Genomic DNA, 23,971 nt, shown 5'->3' on the forward strand with positions numbered 1-23,971 from the left:
CATCAATATAAGCAAAGGCTTCACATTCTGGTCCAAAATGCTTATTGATTTGTCCCTAAATATTTGTTCCATTATTTTATTGCTAATGCTATTTATTGTTTCGTGTTGTTTTAATACAATTATAGCCAGTGGCTTTTAAACCTAGTCACTAGTCAATGGTTTCTTGATGCCACCATGAGTAGTACCATCAACAATATTGTACCACAGATTATTGTAACATTGTTAATTGTAAACACTAGATGACATAGTCACTTAGTGTCTTTCTCTACAAACAAATAAAACAAAACAAAGGACAAGTGAAACAATACAATACAACATCTGGTGAATATATACATCATATTGAGAAAATTAATAAAAAAAATCTACATCATTTAAAATATTGTGGTGAAATTCTGACAATTGCAGCCGTCCATTAGTTATATTAATAATCACTGCTTCAAAGCCTTTCAAATGTTCTGTTTCTGATGCTCAGAACATTAATTTTTTTGAAAACTGTTTTCTGGGATTTAATCTTTATTATATTCTTAAGGCAAATAAAATGATTTGGATATCTAGCAAACACATATAATGTAGTTCCACAGACTCCTCCTAACGTGATAGAAAACACATCACTTTTAAAAAATAAGTTCTACAAAGGTCTGAGAATAAAAATATACTTTATAGAATATTGATATATTTGACCTACTTAGACAATCTAGTTTGGCCAGCACAGCAATGCATTTCAAATAATTTTAAAAGGAGTTTTAGTTGAAGTGTTAGTTACTTTAGCAATGATGGAAGTAATAGAGATTCCAATTTCCTAAAATATCATTAAAGTTTTGGCTCCTAGTACAATTATCTCATGATAACTATGTGCTTTGGACTGATTTATTTTCTTTTATTAATCGAATGACATTTATTTCTTAGTTAATATGAACATTATATTATGATACCAGGTTAACACATAATCTGGGCATCTTTTTCTTCCATGAAGAACAGGGATTAAATTGGCTGATTATAATGTCTATACCAGAGGTCTCAAACACGCGGCCCACCAAGCTCCCCATGCCCCCCCCCCGGCCCCCGCACGCCCCTCTGCCTACCCCGTGGCGGCTGGAACCATACCCTTGTGTCCCCAGTGGCGGTGGAAGAGGGCTCTGTGCGTTACTCTTGCTTCCAGGCACTGCCCCCAGCAGCTCCCATTGGCTGGGAATGGGGAACCATGGCCAATGGGAGCTTCGGGGGAGGTATCTGTAGGAGCAGCAAGAGCTGCACACGGAGCAGTGTGTTCCCCTCAACCCCCAGGGACGTGGTTCCGGCTGCTTCCTGGAGCAGAGTAGAGCAGTGAAGGGCCAGGGAATGAGTCTGCCCTGGCGCGCGCCGCTGCCACCCCGGAGACGCTCTAGGTAAGTGGTGCTGGGCCAGAGCCCGCCCCTGAACCCCTCCTGCACCCCGCACCCCAACTCCCTGTCCACCCCCTGCCACACCCCACACCCCTCCTGCACCCCAACTCCCTGCCCAGAGCCCCCACCACACCCTGCATGCCTCACCCTTCCTGCACCCCACACCCCAATTCCCTGCCCTGAGCCCTCTGCCGCACCCTGCACCCCTCCTGCACCTCAAGTCCTTGCCCTGAGCCCCCGTCACACCCCACACCCCTCCTGCTCCTCCTGGGGGCAGGGAAGGGGCGGTATTGGGGTGGGGACTTTGGGGAAGGGGAGGGAAGAGGCGGGGCAGGGCCTCATGGAAGGGGTGGGGGCGGGGACGGGGCAGCAAGGGTGGGGTGTCAGTGATGCAGCCCTCAGGGTCATTTGAGTTTGAGACCCCTGGTCTACACCCAATCAGAATATTTCTTCAGCAATAACAGTTTTACAATGTAGTTATTTTCAGCTGAGAACCTGTACTATTCCTTTTGGTCATGTACTTCCCAGCATAAAATATCCCAAATTCACACTGCCGGGAATTTATTCAGAGTTGTTGTTCTTGCTTTTTGCAATCTGCGGTGGTTACCTTTTTCTTCTCCTGACTTGTATTACAGCAGCGTCCTGTGGTGATGTTACTCATACATGCAAAGCAGTGTAATTTACCGCAGAAAAACTAAAGAACCCTTATAGGAGAGCTGGCACATGCATTACTATCCTGTCATTCTAGCAGCAGAGAATCCTAGTCACTGCTAGCTCACCCCCTTACTTTTACATAAATCAATATAATAAACAAAACTATTTCTACCCATAGCACAATTCAGGGCTTAAAATTCTGATGACAATTTATTTTAAAGCATACTTTCCCTATGCCTATTTATTGCATAAGTATTAAATATCTCTACATAATAAGGTAAATATTACATTTAATAGTTTTTACTCAATCAGAAAAAATATACTAACACCAACATGACATACTGTAAGACGCATCAAAGTTTCCACATCATTCTACATTTTACTATATATTTTAATATATTTGAATATAAATGTAATCATCCTTCTTAAAGTTTAAAAAAGTAATACATATCTTTTTAAACTCTTGATATAGAAAAAAGAACATTCTAAATACAGAAACATGGCTATAAGGAAATCTAAATTTCATTGAAATTGGGGTATGTGTATATGTACACATATTAACATATGTTAATATTAAACTAATTTAGGGCTCAAACCTGCCCCAATTGAAGTCAAGGGGAATTTTTCTCTGGATTCCAATGAGAACAGAATTGGGCTCATGCTGGGTAACCTGGGCTAACTTGCATAGATTTTTGAAATATGAACAAAACCCCTCCCATTCTTCCCCATAATATCGCTTGATTAAGAAGCTAGCTGTTAATAAACACCTCTGAAATCTGAAGTGGAGTCTGTAATCATTGCAAAATATTAATTACCAAAAAAAAAAAAAGAAAAAAAAAGGAAGATTATAAATGGCAGAAATAAACTTTTCTCGAGACATGCTAGATTTTTTTGAAACAAGTAAGTAGTCATTTTCTGTTCCTGCACATATGTAAACTGTTGAACCATTTACTTTAAGTTAATAGAACTGTTTTTTATATTTTAAAATTTATTATACTTAAAAAGCTTTTGTAGAAAGATAGGATTCCATTTAAGTAGATACATTACTCTGTGCCTGAAATACATTCCAGTCAGAGTATAATTCAGCAAGTTGATGACAATGCTGGCTCCAAAAGAAAGGAGGAGACCAGATTGGACAAGAATGAGCTAACAGATTGTGCAGCCCAATTCTGTCCCTTTGAGTGTGATATATTGTTTCAAGATGCTAAAACCCCATACTTTCTCAAAGCATATCTGTTGTGCTGGTTTTCCCATTTTCACAGAATCCTCATTATTAGTACTCTGTACACTTTTCAAAGCACGTCAGACTCAGACCATATGCCACTGAATAATGCTTATCAATTGTCTAAAATGCCCAATAAAAGAAAGATGTGCCAAACAAAAGAATCATGAAAGTTATGAAGTCTTTTACAAAAATAATTACATATTTCACATCTGCTACAGATGTTAAATGAAATAAAAAACATCTTCTTGTTATACCTAAATGTTAATTTTTTATGACACACTTTTGTGTCATAAAAACAACATCTTGTAGAAGTAAGTTAAACTTCAATAACGAAAAACATTTGGAGATCATTCTTGATAATTGCTAAAGACATACAATCAAGTTCCCTTATTATTATTTAGGACCAGGTATTCATATGTGATAGTATTCCAAAACAAAAATATGCTGTTCCCCCCCAACCGTGATTTGAGGGCTTCAATAACTCAGCCAGAGTTTAGGGGTCTGTCACAGGAGTGGGTGGATGAAGTTCTGGGGCCTGCAATGTGCAGGAGGTCAGACTAGATGATTATGATGGTCCCTTCTGACCTTAAAATCTATGAGTCTATGAGGAGGCAATGGGTTTTTTGATTTAAGGGTGAGAGGTAGAAAAGCCAAATGTCCTTTTAGGTCTCCTATTTTTTTTCATATATATGTATACATATTGCCCCCCCCCCCCCAGTATACATACACATAATTTTCTCACACAGATGCCATATACATAACCATACAATTATCTCTCTCACACACAGTTTCTCTCTTTCTGAATTCAGAGGTCGTTGTGGGCCTGATCGAATTCCCATTGAAATCAATAGGAGGAGTCTTTCTACTGACCTAAGTGGGAGTTGGATGTGGCCCTGTATGAATATTATTAAAGATCATAATTTACAGAAGGTATGTTTGTGTTTGGTAACTTAGTAGTATCCAAAGGTTTCATAATGAATAATCTTAACAAAATGCAAGACACTAAAATGATGAATATATTATGCGAAAATTATTGTGGTTGTAGTTCAAATGGTGTACATTGGTAGTTGATTTGTTTCCCCATTACGTTTAAATATGAGAAGAAATTCAAAAGTCTGGCAAGGGAGGGCCGGATTAAATCCTAGAAAGTCTTAAATTCACTCTCTTTTGCTAGGTAAGCACTATCTAATTATATTGTAGCTCAATAATAATATGTAGCACTTTCTTAATTAGTTTTAATTTTCTATTTTGTCCTTAAGACAAAAAGCAATACAAACATGACAGAAAAGGAAAAGAAAAGAAGAGCTAACAAAATTAAGGGATACAAATTGGTTCTAATAATTTCTGCAGTATGGAAACAGCAGCACTGCTCCACTCCACAGCCACACATCCACAGAAGTGAGCACAATTTGGAGGAGGGGGAAAGGGTTGGTTCCTTCCCCATGCCTTCCCTCCATCCCCCAAGCAGTTACCTAATCCCACTTCCTCCTTGGGTCACAATCCATGGTGCCACCCAGTCCTAGTGCTGTATATGGTAAACTGGGACCTTGAGGTGGCAGCATCTCTTTTAAAATCTCAAAGGTGGGGTTACTTCCTATGTAGTTAAAAGGAGTGAATGGGCCATCAGCTTGAACAATTCACTCCTGGCTGACAGGTACAAAGCAGAGCTGTTAGCGAGGCAGTGTATCACCTCATGGCTATCCAAGGAGGGCAGAGTGAGAAGGAGGCTTTGATCTCCCAGTGGCCCATTCTGGACGCCCCCTCATCACCAGGAATTAAAATACCTAGCTCTTACACAGCGTATTGCAGCCATAGATCCAGAAAACAAATCTGTATTTTTCTCAGCCTCACAAAGATGAAGAACCCCCACCCCCGCACCTTCTCCATTCAAAAGAAGCTATGCCCGAGTGAGTGCAGCCACTTCCTGTGGACCCATTGTTAAGTACACAGAGGGGCATCAGCTGGTAATGGAGGTGAGGCTCTCACTGCTTCCTGTCTATGGAACAGGCACAGATTCTCAGTCTCCCTTGTATTCCAGGCAAGAGAGCCCTGCAACTGATCAGACTGGTGTGGAGCCAGTTTAAGCAGTCTTATGGGCTTTATTGACTGGCAAATGGAACCCAGTATTTAGCTCTGATGTAGCAGCACCAATGACATCAGTAAACAAAACTAATCCAGGAGTTTTCTGAGAGTGCTCTTGTATTTTTTAAAGTAAATATTATACAAATAAGATTTTCTATCCAGCTGAAGACAAAAGAAAACCACTAAAGTCTAGGGTAAAGCTTGAAGATGTCAATTGTTTACATAAATGGGTAGTTTATATTTCCCCCACTTAATACTCTCCTGTTAAATCTCACAAGATACTTCACTTGCACCAACTGCAAATTCATTGAAAATAAAGCTATTAGATGGCAAGCAGCTACTACAGAAACAACAGTTTGGCAATGCATAAATAGGCTTGGTGGAATTCAATTTAAAAAAAAAATTGGCAGAGAATATCAAGGTTTATTTTAAAGCATTTTCTCTATTTCGATCAATTTAAATTTTCACAGTTGTGCAAAATGATGTATCTAAAGCATTATTTATTTTATCAATTTAAGTTTTCACAGTAGTTGGAAATTAGGGCAGGTTATACAATAATTACTTAATGACAATAGACTTTGAGATTCAAAAAGTTAAAGCTTTACAATCATGAAAAGACAAACTGTCAATATCACGTCAAAATATACAAAGTAAATATTCTTGAATCAAACTGTAATAAGTTTTCATGCAGCATTTTTCTTACTTTGCCTATCTATAAATTTTGATTATTACTGATGAAAACTTTTTTTGGGCAGTTTGTGGGCGTGAAGCGAAATTTATATTTACCAACCATTACCAAAAAAACCCCTAATCCTTCCAAGCCTATGTATAAACACAAAAAACTGACAGTCTTTCAGCCAGTGGACAACAATTTATTTTTTTATGTAGTCTGTTCTTATAGATGGAATTATGAAAAACAGCTGAGTAAGGCTTAGTGTTTGCCAGCTCATCTGCCAGTTCTAGCTTTGTTTAATACTCAGAAAAAAGTTATGGCAGTTTGGATAGTATTTTGCCTAATTCCACTAATCTGGGTTTGCTTTCAGTCTAAATTTGAAGTTGTTAGAATTCTCAAGTAAAAAAACCTAAATCCACAAAAATGTTACAAGATGGATTTGTTTTGCTCTAAGCATTAGTTTTAGACTAACCCAGCATGTCTTTATACCAGACCAAAACTACAGATTAATCTTGCTCAATTTCAAAAAAATCTGTTGATCCAAATTTATAAAAAATAAATCACAATAGAGCTTGTTTGCATTTTTGCTCTCATTTAAGATCACCACCAATCTCAAGTCACTTTGCGAAACTTTCTTTGTAACATATAACACACAACGTTTGCCTTCTGTGTTCTGGTGGTTAGATGTAAAAATATAGGGCAAGCCCACAGTCACTGACAATATTTATATACTTAAATTAAAAACAAAATATAGATAAATGACTATTCTGTGCTCCAAGCACCCACTGCATAAACTAAAATGCAAATAAATGTCCAACAGTGAATAGGAGGATAATACGCTAGACGCAAACTCTGCCAATCTCCCGTCCACCCCTTATTTAAAAGCCAAGGAGATGGGTTCAGAGCATGCAGAGAAATTTTGGCCCTGATAGGCCAACGGGTCAGGAGCAAGTTTCAAAGTCAAAGATACTTAGATAATTCTCCAACTAGGTCCCTCTTGTTTATGAAAGATGATGTTTTAATTCAAGTGTCTTCAGTGACTCCAACTGCACTCAGAGGGAGTATATCAAGGTAATCAGATACAAACCATTTAGGGCCAATAACATGTTCTACTTGTGAGTGAATTTCTTCTTTGTTCTTCTTTCTCTTGTGTAAACTTCAGGTAATCTCACTGCTTCCTCAAAGAGCAGGAAGCTGGCACAAATAGTGCAGGAGCACTGAGCTAAGCCTTTTGTGTTGCTGTCTTGCTTACTGTCTTCTAGTGAAATGGAATTGTTATGCTGGTCTAAACTAAAGTTAAGGTTGTAACACAAACCATACAAAAGTTGCAGTTCAGTGAGTTAATCATCAGGTGCAGAAAAGCAGGATCAAATGTAGATGTGTTTTAGATATTACTTTATTAGGAGGCAGTTAAGATTCCTATTTCGCATTATAACCAAGGAGTGAAATGTAGATGGCACCCGCTATCTCATAATTTCTGCCCAGTACAGGCAGAACCAAATTATTCCCACATGCAGGAAATGACACTTTTCTGTCCAAATTACATTTTGAGCAACTGGTCAAGATTGGCAGAACTTGATTCCAGGGATTATGGCGTGAACTCTTATCTGATGGGGCTCTCTCATTAGTCATTTAAATTTACTGGATTAGCAAACCTGACCTTCTGGTAATTTTTGAAGTTGTTTTAGCCTAAACACAAAATAATAAGAAATAGATATTGTCTAAGTTATTAGTATTTGCCTGTGATTTATGTCTAGTTTGTTGCAAAGAATAGAAGCAGATACAATAGGGATTTGTAGATAACTGTTTGAATGGAAATTTCCCAGCATCCAGGACAAATGGTAATTCAGGTAGTTACAATGGCCACATTGCTCCTTTCCAAAGGAAAAAAAAATACAATAAGAGCAGCCAGAGAACTAGGAAATCTTCTTATGGCTCTCATTGTTGAGTCTCCTGCTTAGTGCTCCTTTAAGGGCTAGGAGTTTGAGGTTGTACAGAGCTTCTGGATGGTGTGATCTCCTAACCCCATGAATCTCCAAGAACCATGAGAGGAGTACCCTATTGGTTTGTGGTGGCAGAAGCCATTCCACAAGAATGTCTGCCTCATTTATTCCCCCTATCCCTGTGCTGCCACAGGCAGAGTTCTGCTGTGGCTGATCAGTGGTAACCATGGAGGTCTTGGGGTAAATTAAATACTGTTTTAAACAGAATGAATACCCATTTGAATGCCTGATTGGATATTTATGGGGTCAGCAGGGATGGTATAATGGAGAATGGTCAGTCGCCTGCTCTAACCTCTTCAGCTGTGCAGAGCTTCAACAACACGGATATAGTACCACTGAAATGAGCCAGAATGATAGCTCTTTATTCCTCCTGGACAACAAGTACTGTGTGGGAAGTGCCAGTCCACAAGGTTCCCCAGCAAATGGCTGAATTAAATGGGTTTCAAAGTGAATACAGAGAGATCACCTGCATTCACAATCCTTGGCCTCACTGCAAAGACTGTTTTACACGGATGAAAATGCCAGTTGTGGTAGCTTTTCTGACATGGAGACAATTTTGTACAGAGCTGCTACCAGATACTAATAACTCTTTGTCACCATTAACATGGGCTGAATTTGAGTTGGTGACATAGAAGTGTAATGCTTCATGTTTTGTTACCAATCCCTTACGGTAGTCAATTTCTCAACTGTTAAATCAGTATTAAATTATGATGGGTGAGGCTGACATAACATTCTATAAAGGTTGTCCAACACTTACCACTATAAGACCCTGTGTTCAGTTGCTTATAACTTTGCCAAACATTAAAAATATGGACTAAAATTTTCCATGTCAGGTGTTTGCCCAAGGCTGAAAATTTTTGGAATGTTTCAGCCAACAAAGTTCAGCCACCTCAAAGAATAATGTTATTAAAATATACTGTTTTTCCCATGTTAAAAAATTCTGGAGCCATTTTCCTCGAGACACTCTAGCATTCCTGCAGTTTGGGCAGTGACCTGCAATTTGAAAGGGAGGGAGGGGCCTTTGTGTCAGGGTGATGCCTTTCGCTATTCCAGTGAAAATCTGCCCAGATTTGGATGTTATAAACCTTTGAAAAAAATCTCAGTTTGCACATGCTCAGTAGACTGTGAGTAAGTCTGCACTGCAAAAACTGCACATGGGCTACTCCAGCTAGCTTGAATCCAGCTAGGGCAACAGCAGTGAAGACAGAGAAGTGCACGCAGTACAAGACTGGCATAGACCCTAGGAACTACTTGGCTTGCTAGTCCACACTGAAGTCTGTGCTGCACTGTCTTCACTGATGCTGTTATCTACACTAGCTACATTCAGACTAGCTTGGGTAGTCTAGCCCATGCAGAGCTTTTGCTGAATAGACACATGCTTTGAGTTCAGCAGGTATAATCTTCAAAGATTTTGTCCTCACTGAGCATCCTCCACCCCTTCACAGCTCCTCGTGCTAAACAGACTGTGCATCTGTCATCACCACAGAGAAACTAACCATGTTCCCAGCTACACCAGGCCAGGGCGGACTCCTGGCACTGGAACTGAGAGAAGGGAGTCCGTCCTGTGCTATTAGTGACCTCCGTGGTGGCACCCAAGCAGCATGGCGGAAGAAGCCACCTGAGTCTGATACAAAGAGGACTAGAGGCAGACTGGGGAAAGGTAAAGAAGTAGCATGGGACAAGAAGCCTAGGTGGAGGGGAGTGGTAGAAGACAGAAACTGTGACTTGGAATTTGGAGAGTGGGGGAGACTTGAACCAGTTGGGCAAAAAACTGGGACTGAGAGCTGAGGTGAGAGACAGGCACTGGGAGCCATACTGAGGGAATGGTGGGGAGGGAGAGTGACAGGGACCAGCTGGCAGGGGAAGGAACATTCAGATGAAGAGTTGGTGGTGGGGAGATCAGATGAAGAGTTGGTGGTGGGAACTGGCTGGATAAGGACAGGGAACTGGCTGGATAAGGAAATTCAAACAAGAAGCCAAAGAGGGAGGGGAGACAGACTGTGTGAGGGGCCTGGGTCTGGGAGTCACTGGGGAAGGAAAATGGTATGTGTGGGGGACAACTGGTGGCTGGGAGAGGAGGGGACAGGCAGATTGGACAAGGAGACAGGAGGAGGGAATCAGGATTGGCTGGGCATGGAGATTGGGACTGGGGAACACTAGGACTGGTGAGGCAAAGAAACCAGGACTGGGATGAGAAGCCTTAGGAATGGAGACAGGATAGGCCAGGAGAGGGACACTGGGACAAGGAGTTGGGAGGAGGAGCACTGAGACTGCGACAGGTTGGTGGGATAAGACAGAAGAGGGTCAAGCTTGAATGGAACAAGCACAGGGGTCTGGGCCAACTAGAGCACACTCTTCTCCATAGTCTGGAATGGAAATCAGATACCTGAATCTCATCATTCCTCTGCTGTCAGCAAATATCTGTGAAACCCACTGGACCAGTGTATGTCTGATCCCTTCTAGTGCAGGTGCACAAAGAAGGTGTCAGCCTATTAGTGCTATCATTTACTCTGTTAGCTCAACTGGCAGAGGTCTGAGTGGTGTACCGAAAGGTTCCAATCCTGCGGATGATGCAGGTGTCCATATGATGTCATGTGATGAAATTTCTGTTTTTTAAAAACCAGAGAAACTACACACACAAAAATATTTAAAGAACATTCAGGTTGCTCGGTCAAGCGCCTTAAGTTGACCTTCTCCCTGACTGTGCATCTGCATGATGATAGTTTTTCATTACATGATCACATACTATTCCTCAGGGGAATGAATCATGTCTATGTACTGAAGGAGGCAGTTGTCTGTAGGACCCTGCCTCATTTGTTGTAAAAGTTGGCAGATGTGTAATGAATGAAGTAGGGAGGGGATTCAGGAAGAGAGAGAATTGTCTCAGGGCTAAGGCTGTTGAATGCTGCCCTGGAGAATGGGATTCTATCCCTGTCTCTGTCAAAGAGTTCCTATGTGATACTAGGTAAGTGACTTAAACAAAATTTTTCACAAGTGGCACAACTAATTGTATGTTCCTCATTTTCTGGGTGCCCACACTGAGACCCCGGGTCTGATTTGCAGAAATGCTGAGCACTCACAGATACAACTTAAGCCAATGGGCACTGTGCTCTGAATATAAAAAATACTATATAAATGCTAAGTACCCTGAAAAATCAGGTCCTAGGCTCTCAAATTGGGCACTCAAAATTAATTTCTCTCTGCCTCAGTTCCCATTTGTAAAATGGAGATAACACCACTCCCTTGTTTCACACGTGTGTTGTGAAGATAAATTAAATTAATGTTTGCTTGTGAAGCACTTGGATACTATAGTGAGAAGTGCCATAGAAAAGCCCACGAGGAAATTAATAATTCTGCTTTCAGAACTGGATTTGAATAGTGTGTAGTAATTAAGGTGTGGGGCCATTTACTGAACAATGAGAATAAAACAAAATATTGAATGGCTACTCATTAACTGATCATCGTCCATCCTGTGCACTGAATGAGGTAGGGGTCCAGTGGAACATGTAACTAAGGATAATAATTAAAATTAAAGATAATAATTAAGGCATTATGTAAATCACTATTTTATTTATTTATTTATTTATTTATAGAAAATTCACAACAGCGTAAATGGCAAAGTATTGAATTTCACAGAGTTTGCTTTGAATGAATTTCACGAGCAAACTCAATTTCAAGGATGGAATTAAATTCATTTGTATGTACAACGCCTAGTGCGATGTGGTCCTGATCTCAACTGTACTACTGCTACTACTAACATAAAATAAATAAAAACAAAAGAGCTTACATCAGCCCCTGACCCTGCAAAGATTTATGCATGTGCTTAACGCTGAAGTCAGTGGGATGCTCACATGCTTAAAATTAAGCATATGTGGAACTGTTTTCAAGATTTGGCCCTACCTGCCCCCCCCCGCAAAAAAAAAAGTCAAGGAAAACTACTGTGTTCTAGGTTTACTTTCTTTTCAAATTGATATTGAAAAATGAAATAAAAACCCACAACTAAAACACATTATATTTATGTACCTCTCTTTCATCCATTTTCAGCCATTGCTTTGGATCATCCTCAGTAGCCAGGAAAGCAATCAACTCTAGGGCAGTGAGTCTAGTCTGACGTCTGGATGAAACAAACACAAGAACAGGCTTGGCTGGAGAATGGCTCCTAATAGCTGTCAGAAAAGAAAAAATTCAGAGCGAATCCATCCCTGCCGGATACCAGAATTTCCCAATTCAGCATATATTGCTAGCAATGGATGCATTGCAACTAAATGTGTTGAGGATTTAAATCCATCCTTCACTTACATTTTGTGCCTATGCACTGACAAAAAGAAAAGGAGTACTTGTGGCACCTTAGAGACTAACCAATTTATTTGAGCATGAGCTTTCGTGAGCTATAGCTCACTTCATCGGATGCATACTGTGGAAACTGCAGAAGACATTATATACACAGAGACCATGAAACAATACCTCCTCCCACCACACTCTCCTGCTGGTAATAGCTTATCTAAAGTGTTCATCAAGTTGGGCCATTTCCAGCACAAATCCAGGTTTTCTCACCCTCCGCCCCCCCCCACACAAACTCACTCTCCTGCTGGTAATAGCCCATCCAAAGTGACCACTCTCTTTAAAATGTGTATGATAATCAAGGTGGGCCATTTCCAGCACAAATCCAGGTTTTCTCACCCCCTCACCCCCCTCCAAAAACCACACACACAAACTCACACTCCTGCTGGTAATAGCTCATCCAAAGTGACCACCCTCTTCAAAATGTGTATGATAATCAAGGTGGGCCATTTCCAGCACAAATCCAGGTTTTCTCACCCCCCCCCCCCACACACACAAACTCACTCTCCTGCTGGCAATAGCTCATCCAAACTGACCACTCTCCTTACAATGTGCATGATAATCAAGGTGGGCCATTTCCAGCATAAATCCAAGTTTAACCAGAACGTCGGGGGGAGGGAGGGGGTAGAAAAAAACAAGGGGAAATAGCCACTCCCAGTCTCTATTTAAACCTAAATTAATAGTATCCAATTTGCAAATGAATTCCAATTCAGCAGTTTCTCGCTGGAGTCTGGATTTGAAGTTTTTTTGTTGTAAGATAGCGACCTTCATGTCTGTGATTGTGTGACCAGAGAGATTGAAGTGTTCTCCGACTGGTTTATGAATGTTATAATTCTTAACATCTGATTTGTGTCCATTTATTTTTACACGTAGAGATTGTCCAGTTTGACCAATGTACATGGCAGAGGGGCATTGCTGGCACATATCACGTTGGTGGATGTGCAGGTGAACGAGCCTCTGATAGTGTGGCTGATGTTATTAGGCCCTTTGATGGTGTCCCCCGAATAGATATGTGGGCACAGTTGGCAACGGGCTTTGTTGCAAGGATAGGTTCCTGGGTTAGTGGTTCTGTTGTGGGGTATGTGGTTGTTGGTGAGTATTTACTTCAGGTTGGAGGGCTGTCTGTAGGCAAGGACTGGCCTGTCTCCCAAGATTTGTGAGAGTTTTGGGTCATCCTTCAGGATAGGTTGTAGATCCTTAATAATGCGTTGGAGGGGTTTTAGTTGGGGGCTGAAGGTGACGGCTAGTGGCGTTCTGTTATTTTCTTTGTTAGGCCTGTCCTGTAGTAGATGACTTCTGGGAACTCTTCTGGCTCTATCAATCTGTTTCTTCACTTCCGCAGGTGGGTATTGTAGTTGTAAGAATGCTTGATAGAGATCTTGTAGGTGTTTGTCTCTGTCTGAGGGGTTGGAGCAAATGCGGTTGTATCGCAGAGCTTGGCTGTAGACGATGGATCGTGTGGTGTGGTCAGGGTGAAAGCTGGAGGCATGTAGGTAGGAATAGCGGTCAGTAGGTTTCCGGTATAGGGTGGTGTTTATGTGACCATTGTTTATTAGCACTGTAGTGTCCAGGAAGTGGATCTCTTGTGTAGACTGGACCAGGCTGAGGTTGATGGTGGGATGGAAATTGTTGAAATCATGGTGGAATTCCTCAAGGGCTTCTTGCTATATTGATGACATTTTCATCATCTGGACCCATGGAAAAGAAGCCTCCCCCCGACGTTCTGGTTAAACTTGGATTTATGCTGGAAATGGCCCACCTTGATTATCATACACATTTTGAAGAGGGTGGTCACTTTGGATGAGCTATTACCAGCAGGAGCGTGAGTTTGTGTGTGTGGTTTTTGGAGGGGGGTGAGGGGGTGAGAAAACCTGGATTTGTGCTGGAAATGGCCCACCTTGATTATCATACACATTTTAAAGAGAGTGGTCACTTTGGATGGGCTATTACCAGCAGGAGAGTGAGTTTGTGTGTGGGGGGGCGGAGGGTGAGAAAACCTGGATTTGTGCTGGAAATGGCCCAACTTGATGAACACTTTAGATAAGCTATTACCAGCAGGAGAGTGGGGTGGGAGGAGGTATTGTCTCTCAATTTGCTGGTAATACTCTGTGTGTGTGTGTGTGTGTGTGTGTGTGTATGAATCTTACAGAAATCTATGTATATCCTTGTAAAATTATATAAATACATAGTATAACTTGTATGTCTTACAATTATAGATGCCGATATATCTATTTTTTTTTTTAAAGCTTGACATCTAATGGATTTTTGTTGCTTCAGGAACAGGTGTGGCTGAAAAGCCCAAGACAGATTTATTGTTCATTAGTGTTTTTGTACAATACTCCCGTGGAGGTGTAAATAATACGAACTGCCAAAATTGGTCTCTGGTCCACAATCAATACTTTGCTTCTGTCATAAGTCTAATTAGAGCAGTTAAAAAGTCACCTCACAACTGTCACCGCACAATCAACAGCAGTTCACATTACAAAATTTATTTTGGAGGTTATTTTTAATTGATATAATAAATATTCTTTATGTAACCAAAACAAAACGTTTCAATAAAATATGAGAGTTTTTCTTAAATCTGTCCTGCCTGCCACCTTTGTTAAGAATAAAAAATTGAAAACAGAAGCAAATCTAGACGAATGGAAAGTTCTGAATTTTATGGTTATAACCTTGAAATTACAATTATGTGAGGTTAGCTTGACTTGTAACTTCTGGTCTTAATTTTTTTTAAATAAAAACGTAAGAACATAAGAATGGCCATACTGGGTCAGACCAAAGGTCCATCCAGCCCAGTATCCAGTCTACCGACAGTGGCCAATGCCAGGTGCCCCAGAGGGAGTGAACCTAACAGGTAATGATCAAGATATCTCTCTCCTACCAACCATCTCCACCCTCTGACAAACAGAGGCTTTCCTTATTCACTTGCTCCACAGCACTCATGATCTTATATACCTCTATCATATCCCCCCTTAGTCTCCTCTTTTTCAAGCTGAAAAGTCCTAGCCTCTTTAATCTCTTCTCATATTGGACCCGTTCCAAACCTCTAATAATTTTAGTTGCCCTTCTCTGAACCTTTTCTAATGCCAGTATATCTTTTTTGAGATGAGGAGACCACATCTGTATGCAGTATTCAAGATGTGGGAGTATCATGGATTTATATAAGGGCAATAAGATATTCTCTGTCTTATTCGCTACCCCTTTTTAAATGATTCCTAACATCCTGTTTGCTTTTTTGACTGCGGCTGCACACTGCATGGATGTCTTCAGAGAGCTATCCACGATGACTCCAAGATCTTTCTCCTGATTAGTTGTAGATAAATTAGCCCCTATCATATTGTATGTATAGTTGGGGGTATTTTTTCCAATGTGCATTACTTTACATTTATCCACATTAAATTTCATTTGCCATTTTATTGCCCAATCACTTAGTTTGGCGAGATCTTTTTGAAGTTCTTCACAGTCTGCTTTGATCTTAACTATCTTGATCAGTTTAGTATCATCTGCAAACTTTGCTACCTCACTGTTTACCCCTTTCTCCAGATCATTTATGAATATGTTGAATAGGATTGGTCTTAGGACTGACCCTTGGGGAACACACTAGTTACCCCTCTCCATTCTGAAAATTTACCATTTATTCCTACCCTTTGTTCCCTGTATTTTAACTAGTTCTCAACCCATGAAAGGATCTTCCCTCTTATTCCATGACAACTTAATTTACATAAGAGCCTTTGGTAAGGGTCCTTGTCAAAGGCTTTCTGGAAATCTAAGTACCCTATGTCCACTGGATCCCCCTTTTCCACATTTGTTGACCCCCTCAAAGAACTCTAATAGATTAGGAAGACATGATCTCCCTTTACAGAAACCTTGTTGACTTTTGCACGACAATTTATGTTCTTATATGGGTCTGACAATGTTATTCTTTACTATTGTTTCAATGAATTTGCCTGGTACTGATGTTAGACTTACTGGTCTGTAATTGCCAGGATCACCTTTAGAGCCCTTCTTAAATATTGGAGTTACATTAGCTATCTTCCAGTCATTGGGTACAGTAGCTGATTAAAGGACAGTTTACAAACCATAATTAATAGTTCTGCAATTTCACACTTGAGTTCTTTCAGAACTCTTGGGTGAATGCCATCTGGTCCCGGTGACTTGTTACGGTTATGTTTCTCAATTAATTCCAAAACCTCCTCTAGTGACACTTCAATCTGTGACAATTCCTCAGATTTGTAACCTAGAAAAAGATGGCTCAGGTTTGGGAATCTCCCTAACATCCTCAGCTGTGAACACTGAAGCAAAGATTTCATTTAGTTTCTCTGTGATGACTTTATCTTCTTCAAGTGCTCCTTTTGTATCTCGATCGTCCAGGGGCCCCACTGGTTGTTTAGCAGGCTTTCTGCTTCTGACGTACTTCAAAAACATTTTGTTATTACCTTTTGAGTTTTTGGCTAGCTGTTCTTCAAACTCCTTTTTGGCTTTTCTTATTATATTTTTACATTTAATTTGGCAGTGTTTATGCTCCTTTCTATTTATCTCACTAGGATTTGACTTCCACTTTTTATCTCTCACTGCTTCTTTTACATGGTTGTTAAGCCACAGTGGCTCTTTTTTAGTTCTTTTACTGTGTTTTTTAATTTGGGGTATACATTTAAGTTGAGCCTCTATTATGGTGTCTTTGAAAAGTGTCCATGCAGCTTTCAGGGATTTCACTCTAGTCACTGTACCTTTTAATTTCTGTTTAACTAACCTCCTCATTTTTGCATAGTTCCCCTTTCTGAAATTAAATGCCACGTACAGTAAATCTTATTTACAGTGATCTGTAAGAAAATACCTAATCAGATAAATACTGTGAATGGTTTTATTACTTTCTAAATCTCAAATACTTTTACAAAAATGTGTTTTTACAGTGCTGAACCCTAAGAAAATACATTTTCATTTTAGAACATCTCTCTTCATAAACACAAAGTTTACTGATTCTGGTCCAAATGTGTTTCAATTCCTCTGATGTATGCTGAATTAACACCATACCTGATGTTTGAGATAAATAGTTTTTGGGTCATCAAGAGAAACAGATCTCCCTAAACACCCCAAGAAAACATACAAACGTGTTGTAAATGTGTCTCAATGGCCTATGCAAAATGGCTAAAATCCCTCCCCCGCCTCCCCTCCTTTTTTTAACTGAATGTATGAAATGTCCTGGTTTTGGCAGCTTACCCTGAAATGCAGGTTTATTCATACTAGCCATGCGAGGACAATAATGCTGGCCAGGGAAGCCCTGAATGTGTACTTCCAATGGAACTGGACGTACAGATGGTCGGAAGTTGAACAGACCCATCTAAATTGGAAATATAAACACTTTCAGTTGAAGCTTAAATTATTTTGGAAATATTACTATGCACAGCACAGATATGTACAAATGTCTTCTTCAGAAATTTTCCACATACCTGATTAATATTTAGCCAGTCAGCAAGGTCTCTGGCATTCGCTAATGCTGTGGATAAACCAACTACTCTTACAGGCTTTTCTGTGTGAGATGAGATGAAGTTAGTTCGAGACACAATAACTTCCAATACTGGGCCTCTCTCATCCCCTGGGCAAGAAGAGAAATGTGTATTAAAATTTAATAAATCCAAATGTTTAGAACTCCATGCAAGTCTATTGTAAAAACACACTTTCAAATTCAGCAACAATTGTGATAAGAAACGATGCTTACCTAGCAGATGGATCTCATCTATGATGAGAATGGCAACTTTCTGAACATAGCTCCTGTTTTGCCAACTTCTACTGACCCCATCCCACTTCTCTGGTGTAGTCACAATAAGGTCAGCTTGGGCAATAGCTCTCATATCAGGCGTCACATCCCCTGTCAATTCTACTATCCTGTAATGAGTGAAATGGTCATTGTGACTGGATAAAACTCTATTTTTAAACCAATGAAGCTTTCTAACCTCTTGGGTTAGGTGTGTCCAAATATTAACTCTTAAACAAAATAAAAAATAAAACTGGTGTTCTTGGCTGAATGGCCCTGGCAAACAAAAACAAATTAAAAAAATTCTAAGAAAATATGTCTTTAAACTTCTTCACTTTCAAATTATTTTACTTTTCTTAGCAATATCATAGAGAAAGAAAAGTTTACTTGGATGTCAAAACTATTCATAACTTTGTAAGGTAGAGACTGATGCAAAAAAGATAAATGAATATTACTATGGATATTAATTGCAAGTCAAAAGAGCCTTTCAGAAGCTGTATGTTAAGCCCTTCCTATATATCTTCTAGTGGCTGTATATTGCCCTGTACAACCTGCCTAGCAGTGATGACTATCTGTGAGAGGTTAGGTAGCAGCACCTCTGCTCTCTAGGTTCTATTAGAACTCTGCAGCAGGGGCAGTCAAGGTAGTCCTGACAGTCCTTGGCTCTTAAACTCACCCTTTTTTGATGGCTACCATTGAAAATGCCATTTATTTATTAATTATTATTAAAACCAAGGGTCTCTGCTCTGGTTCTAAGGCAGACCTGGTGGCAGCACTACCTTGGGCCCACAGACCCTGGAAGTTCAGGCTACCCAGTAGCCCACCAGGTAGGTTTCCGACAGACATTTGCTTGGCAGACAAGGTTCCATCAGACTCCTGCCTGTGATTCAGCAAAAAATTATTGAATCCAACTTGCTTTTGCAAGACATTTTGGGGAAATGTCCATCTGTAGCTAGTAATTGAGTGTTCTTTTACACCAACACACAAGATCTGGTATGGTGCATTGGACAGAGGCCTATTTTAACCACTGAATATAGTGTGGCGTGGCACTTGTATGAACACAACTGTGAATTCAAAGCACCTATCAGCCAACATCTGCCCAATGTAACGTGTAGTTTTAAAATATTTTTTTCAAACAGTGATCACAAACATTTGCCACTAATGTAACATCCCCAGAAGTCACAGCTTGTATCCAGGTTGTGTGTTTGACTGCCTGAGCTTGTAAGCCTGAAGCTCAGGCTCCTTAGAACTAACTAGGAACTAGCCACTAATATTCTTTCAGGAAGTGTTCCCAGAAATTGCAGGATTTTCCCCTTCTTGATTTTCCTTTCATATCTTAGTCAGAATGCCCGCTGCCCTTGCATTAGGTGCAAGAGGCTTCATCACCATCATCCTCATCATCACAGGTTACCACTCCAAAACTAAAACCAAGACTTGGTGTTGTCACATATCTCGACTAGTTCCTCGGGAGTACAGGATGTTGACAGGGGCACTGTATCAAGCAGTGTTCAAGTGTTTGTCTAGGTTCTCTGGATTCACATTTTGGGTCGTTTCTCAGCTTCCACTTGGTCATAGTGTCTCCAGCGTTTGCCACCCCAGATCTTGCTCGATTTAGAATACACTAGTATTTTTGTTTGAGGTCCGTGCCTGGAGGGAATATGTCTGAAGGAACCAGGTTCTCCAAGATCATTATCGTTTCCAGCTATTTTCAGAACCTGTATGTTAAGCCCTTCCTATATATCTTCTAGTGGCTGTATATTGCCCTGTACAACCTGCCTAGCAGTGATGACTATCTGTGAGAGGTTAGGTAGCAGCACCTCTGCTCTCTAGGTTCTATTAGAACTCTGCAGCAGGGACAGTCAAGGTAGTCCTGACAGTCCTTGGCTCTTAAACTCACCCTTTTTTGATGGCTACCATTGAAAATGCCATTTATTTATTTCTCTATTCCTAACCAAGTTTTGGTCCCCTCCTCTTTTTTCTGAAATCTGCCACTCGTTTTCTTTTTCTGCATTTTTGGCACTAGCTTGGAGTTAATTCTTGCTGTTGGGGGCTAGCTTGTCTTTTCATTGGTTTGACACCTATCCCATTTCTTCTATGCCAATTTACTGACTTAGGTCAGGCTAACCTTGAGATACTTGGTTCTTTTAGACTGAATGTTATCCTTTTATTTGACATTTTTTATGGCAACTTCTTTGCCAGTTCTACTGCCTAATTTCACACTTCCTAAAAATTCCATGTAGTAAAATTTATCTCCCCAAATCAATGTTTACATCACCAGCTATGGGGCTAATTTCACAAAGAAAATCATTCAAAAAAAAAAAGCTTTCAAAATCATCAGGACAATTAATTTATTCACATACCCCATTAAAACAAATCACAGAAAATATAATGAAATAACTGCCTTTTAGTAAAGGCCAGATTCTGACATATTTACACTCAGAGCGGTACCTTCTCCAAGGAGCAGTTCTATTTAAATCCATTAAACTACTTGAGGAGTAAATTATTAATCAGCATGAGTAAGGATTGCAAAATCTGGCCATAAATAATCCACACTTGGAAATTGTTGATAATTATGGACAATTTTAGAAAGGGCTAAAACTATTCATACCCCCTTTGTGTCAAAGGGCAATCCTGCACTTCTTGAGTATACCAAACTCCTGATGAAGCCAATGGTAATTATAGGTGCACAAAAAATGCAAGAATGGAGGAATGCAAGAATGGACGATCATACATGAACATTGCTGTAGACAGGTTACACAACTTACAAGAGATCTTGTAAATAAATCTTTGAAGGAAGGGTAATTCTGAACTGCAACTTCAAAAAAGACAAAGATAATAGAAAGGGAAATTGAACTTGTTAGCTTGCCCATCTAGAGAAAACAAGGAAAACTGGCAATGTATTCAACTACACTGAATACATACATACATCCATTTTTGTGTCACTTATTTTTTTTTCTATGTAGTGTGTGTTTGCTATGATACATTCAGACTTTTTATAGGGAGCATTGGTACAGTTTGAAAGATAAAATATATTTGACTAAACAGAAAGATACTAAAAAATATTCAACAGAGTTTCTCCACTCTTGCAGGACTGTTCTGGGAGAAACATACTTTTTACCAAGTTTTTCTTCAATCCTGACTTTCCAATCTTCAATTCTCTCTCGTACCAGTGCTTTTAAGGGAGCAATGTATACTGCCTGCGAACACACACACACACACAAAAGCAGAATTAAACAAGAAAAAGCTGTGTAAAATTTTAATTTACAAAGCATTATTTTCTTTTATGCCTCTAAGGACTTAACTTATTAAGTATAAATGATTAAGGCATAATTCTTAAAATTACATTTAGTAATTTACAACAGGATTCTAATGAAGATAGACTTAATACTTTCAAAAATTCTTTTGCTCCTTGAGCCAATAACATTCATATATATTAATAAATAAAAAGAGTAATTTATAAAACTGTGATACTATCATTACACCTTTAAAAAGCAAACAAATGTGTCATTATAAAATGACCTACATAAAGTATTGCCATTTATTGCTGAGAACATAAAACCTGAAAACTGAGATTCTGAAATTAATGCACCAAATCCAAACAAAAATAACTAGAATTCCTAGTATATCATCATCTTACATGATTTCTATCTCTTTAGTTTTATCACTAAAATCATTTAAAATTCATTTTAAAATTTTCTACTTTTAAAGAAACCTCACAAGACTTCCCCAGAGAAGTATTTTCTGTGTGCTGAAGTACACTGGCATAGTTTTTACAAGATTCATAGATACTAAGGTCAGAAGGGACCATTATGATCATCTAGTCCGACTCCTGCACAACGCAGGCCACAGAATCTCACCCACCCACTCCTGCGAAAAACCCGCTTACCTATTCATTTAAAAATTTAGGGTCAGGTTTTTTAAAGCATGAGTGTACGTTTGAACATGCGAAAACTGATACACATGTACTGAGTGTGTGAAAAGTTCAGATGCACTTTCGATAATCTGGCCTATACATTTTGAAAACTGATTTATTAAGCAAGATTTCTTAATATTCCTTTAATAGCTGTTTATTGTGGTATGAAGGTCCAATATGAAAAACTATGGATTCACTCAAAACTTATATTTTATCAGTATTTTACAATTCTCTCTTGGTCCACCTCAACTATTACTAACAAGTTTACACATACAGATTGAGATTTCCAAAGCAAATTTCAGTGGGAGTTTTGTGGCTAAATCATCTAATTGACTTTCATAGAATCAGAGGACTAGAAGGGACCTCAAGAGGTCTTCTAGTCCAGTCCGCTGAACTCAAGGGAGGACTAAGTATTATCTAGTAGGCCATCCCTGACAGGTGTTTGTCTAACCTGCTCTTACAAACCTCCAATGATGGAGATTCCACAACTTCCCTAGCAATTTATTGCAGTGTTTAACCACTCTGACAAGAAGTTTTTCCTAATATCCAACCTAAATTGCCCTTGCTGCAATTTAAGCCCATTGCTCCGAGGTTAACAAAAATTTTTTTTCTCCCTCCTCCTTGTGACGACTTTGTACTTGAAAACTGTTATATCCCCCCTCGGTTATCTCTTATCTAAACTAAAACAAACCAATTTTTTTTTTCAATCTTTCCTCATAGGTCATGTTTTCTAGACCTTTAATAATTTTTGTTGCTCTTCTCTGGACTTTCTCCAATTTATCCACCTCTTTCCTGAATGTGGCATCAAGAACTGGATGCAATATTCCAGATGAGGCCCAATCAGTGCGGAGTAGAGTGGAAGAATTACTTCTCCTGTCTTACTTACAATACTCCTGCTAAAACATCCCAGAAAGATGTTCGCTTTTTTTGCCACAGTGTTACGCTGTTCACTCATATTTAGCTTGTGATCAACTATGGCCCCCTGTCAAGGTTCCTCCCCCACTCTGAACTCTAGGGTACAGATGTGGGGACCTGCATGAAAACCTCCTAAGCTTAGTTTTACCAGCTTAGGTTAAAACTTCCCCAAGGTACAAATTAATTTTATCTTTTGTCCTTGGAATAACCACTGCCACCACCAAACTTTAACTGGGTTTACTGGGAAACGTAGTTTGGACATGTCTTTCCCCCCAGAATCCTCCCAATCCTTGCACCCCACTTCCTGGGAAAGGTTTGGTAAAAATCCTCACCAATTTGCATAGGTGACCACAGACCCAAACCCTCGGATCTGAGAACAGTGAAAAAGCATTCAGTTTTCTTACAAGAAGACTTTTAATAGAAATAGAAGTAAACAGGAGTAAAGGAATCACCCCTGTAAAATCAGGATGGTAGGTACCTTACAGGGTAATTAGATTCAAAACATAGAGAATCCCTCTAGGCAAAACCTTAAGTTACAAAAAAGACACACAGACAGAAATAGTCATTCTATTCAGCACAATTCTTTTCTCAGCCATTTAAAGAAATCATAATCTAACGCATACCTAGCTAGATTACTTACTAAAAGTTCTAAAACTCCATTCCTGTTCTATCGCCGGCAAAGCAGCATACCGACAGACACAGACCCTTTGTTTCTCTCCCTCCTCCCAGCTTTTGAAAGTATCTTGTCTCCTCATTGGTCATTTTGGTCAGGTGTCAGCGAGGTTACCTTTAGCTTCTTAACCCTTTACAGGTGAGAGGATTTTTCCTCTGGCCAGGAGGGATTTTAAAGGGGTTTACCCTTCCCTTTATTTTTATGACACCCCCAAATCCCTTTTCTGCAGTATGCCTTACTATGCATTTTGTATGTGTACAACTGATGTTCCTGTTTAAGTGGAGTACTTTACATTTCCTCCTATTGAATTTCATCCTATTTACTTCAGATCATTTCTCCAGTTTGTACAGATCATTTT

At 39.6% G+C, this 23,971-nt stretch overlaps 1 protein-coding gene across 2 annotated transcripts in view; it reads right to left on the reverse strand.

Moving 5' to 3' along the window:
- Positions 1 to 23,971, reverse strand: part of ASCC3 (activating signal cointegrator 1 complex subunit 3) — a 519,828-nt gene that overhangs the window by 94,972 nt on the left and 400,885 nt on the right. For both annotated transcript variants that reach the window (XM_084624580.1, XM_084624579.1), the window contains exons 26-30: positions 21,224 to 21,309; positions 18,077 to 18,243; positions 17,808 to 17,953; positions 17,578 to 17,698; positions 12,043 to 12,185 (exon numbers count right to left, since the gene is read on the reverse strand). In XM_084624580.1, the coding sequence (XP_084480706.1) occupies positions 12,043 to 12,185; positions 17,578 to 17,698; positions 17,808 to 17,953; positions 18,077 to 18,243; positions 21,224 to 21,309 (663 nt within the window). The remainder of the gene's footprint in view (positions 1 to 12,042; positions 12,186 to 17,577; positions 17,699 to 17,807; positions 17,954 to 18,076; positions 18,244 to 21,223; positions 21,310 to 23,971) is intronic.

The sequence above is a fragment of the Lepidochelys olivacea genome (genome assembly GCF_965140295.1).
Source record: "Lepidochelys olivacea isolate rLepOli2 genome assembly, chromosome: 3".
In the NCBI taxonomy this organism is placed as follows: domain Eukaryota; kingdom Metazoa; phylum Chordata; order Testudines; family Cheloniidae; genus Lepidochelys; species Lepidochelys olivacea.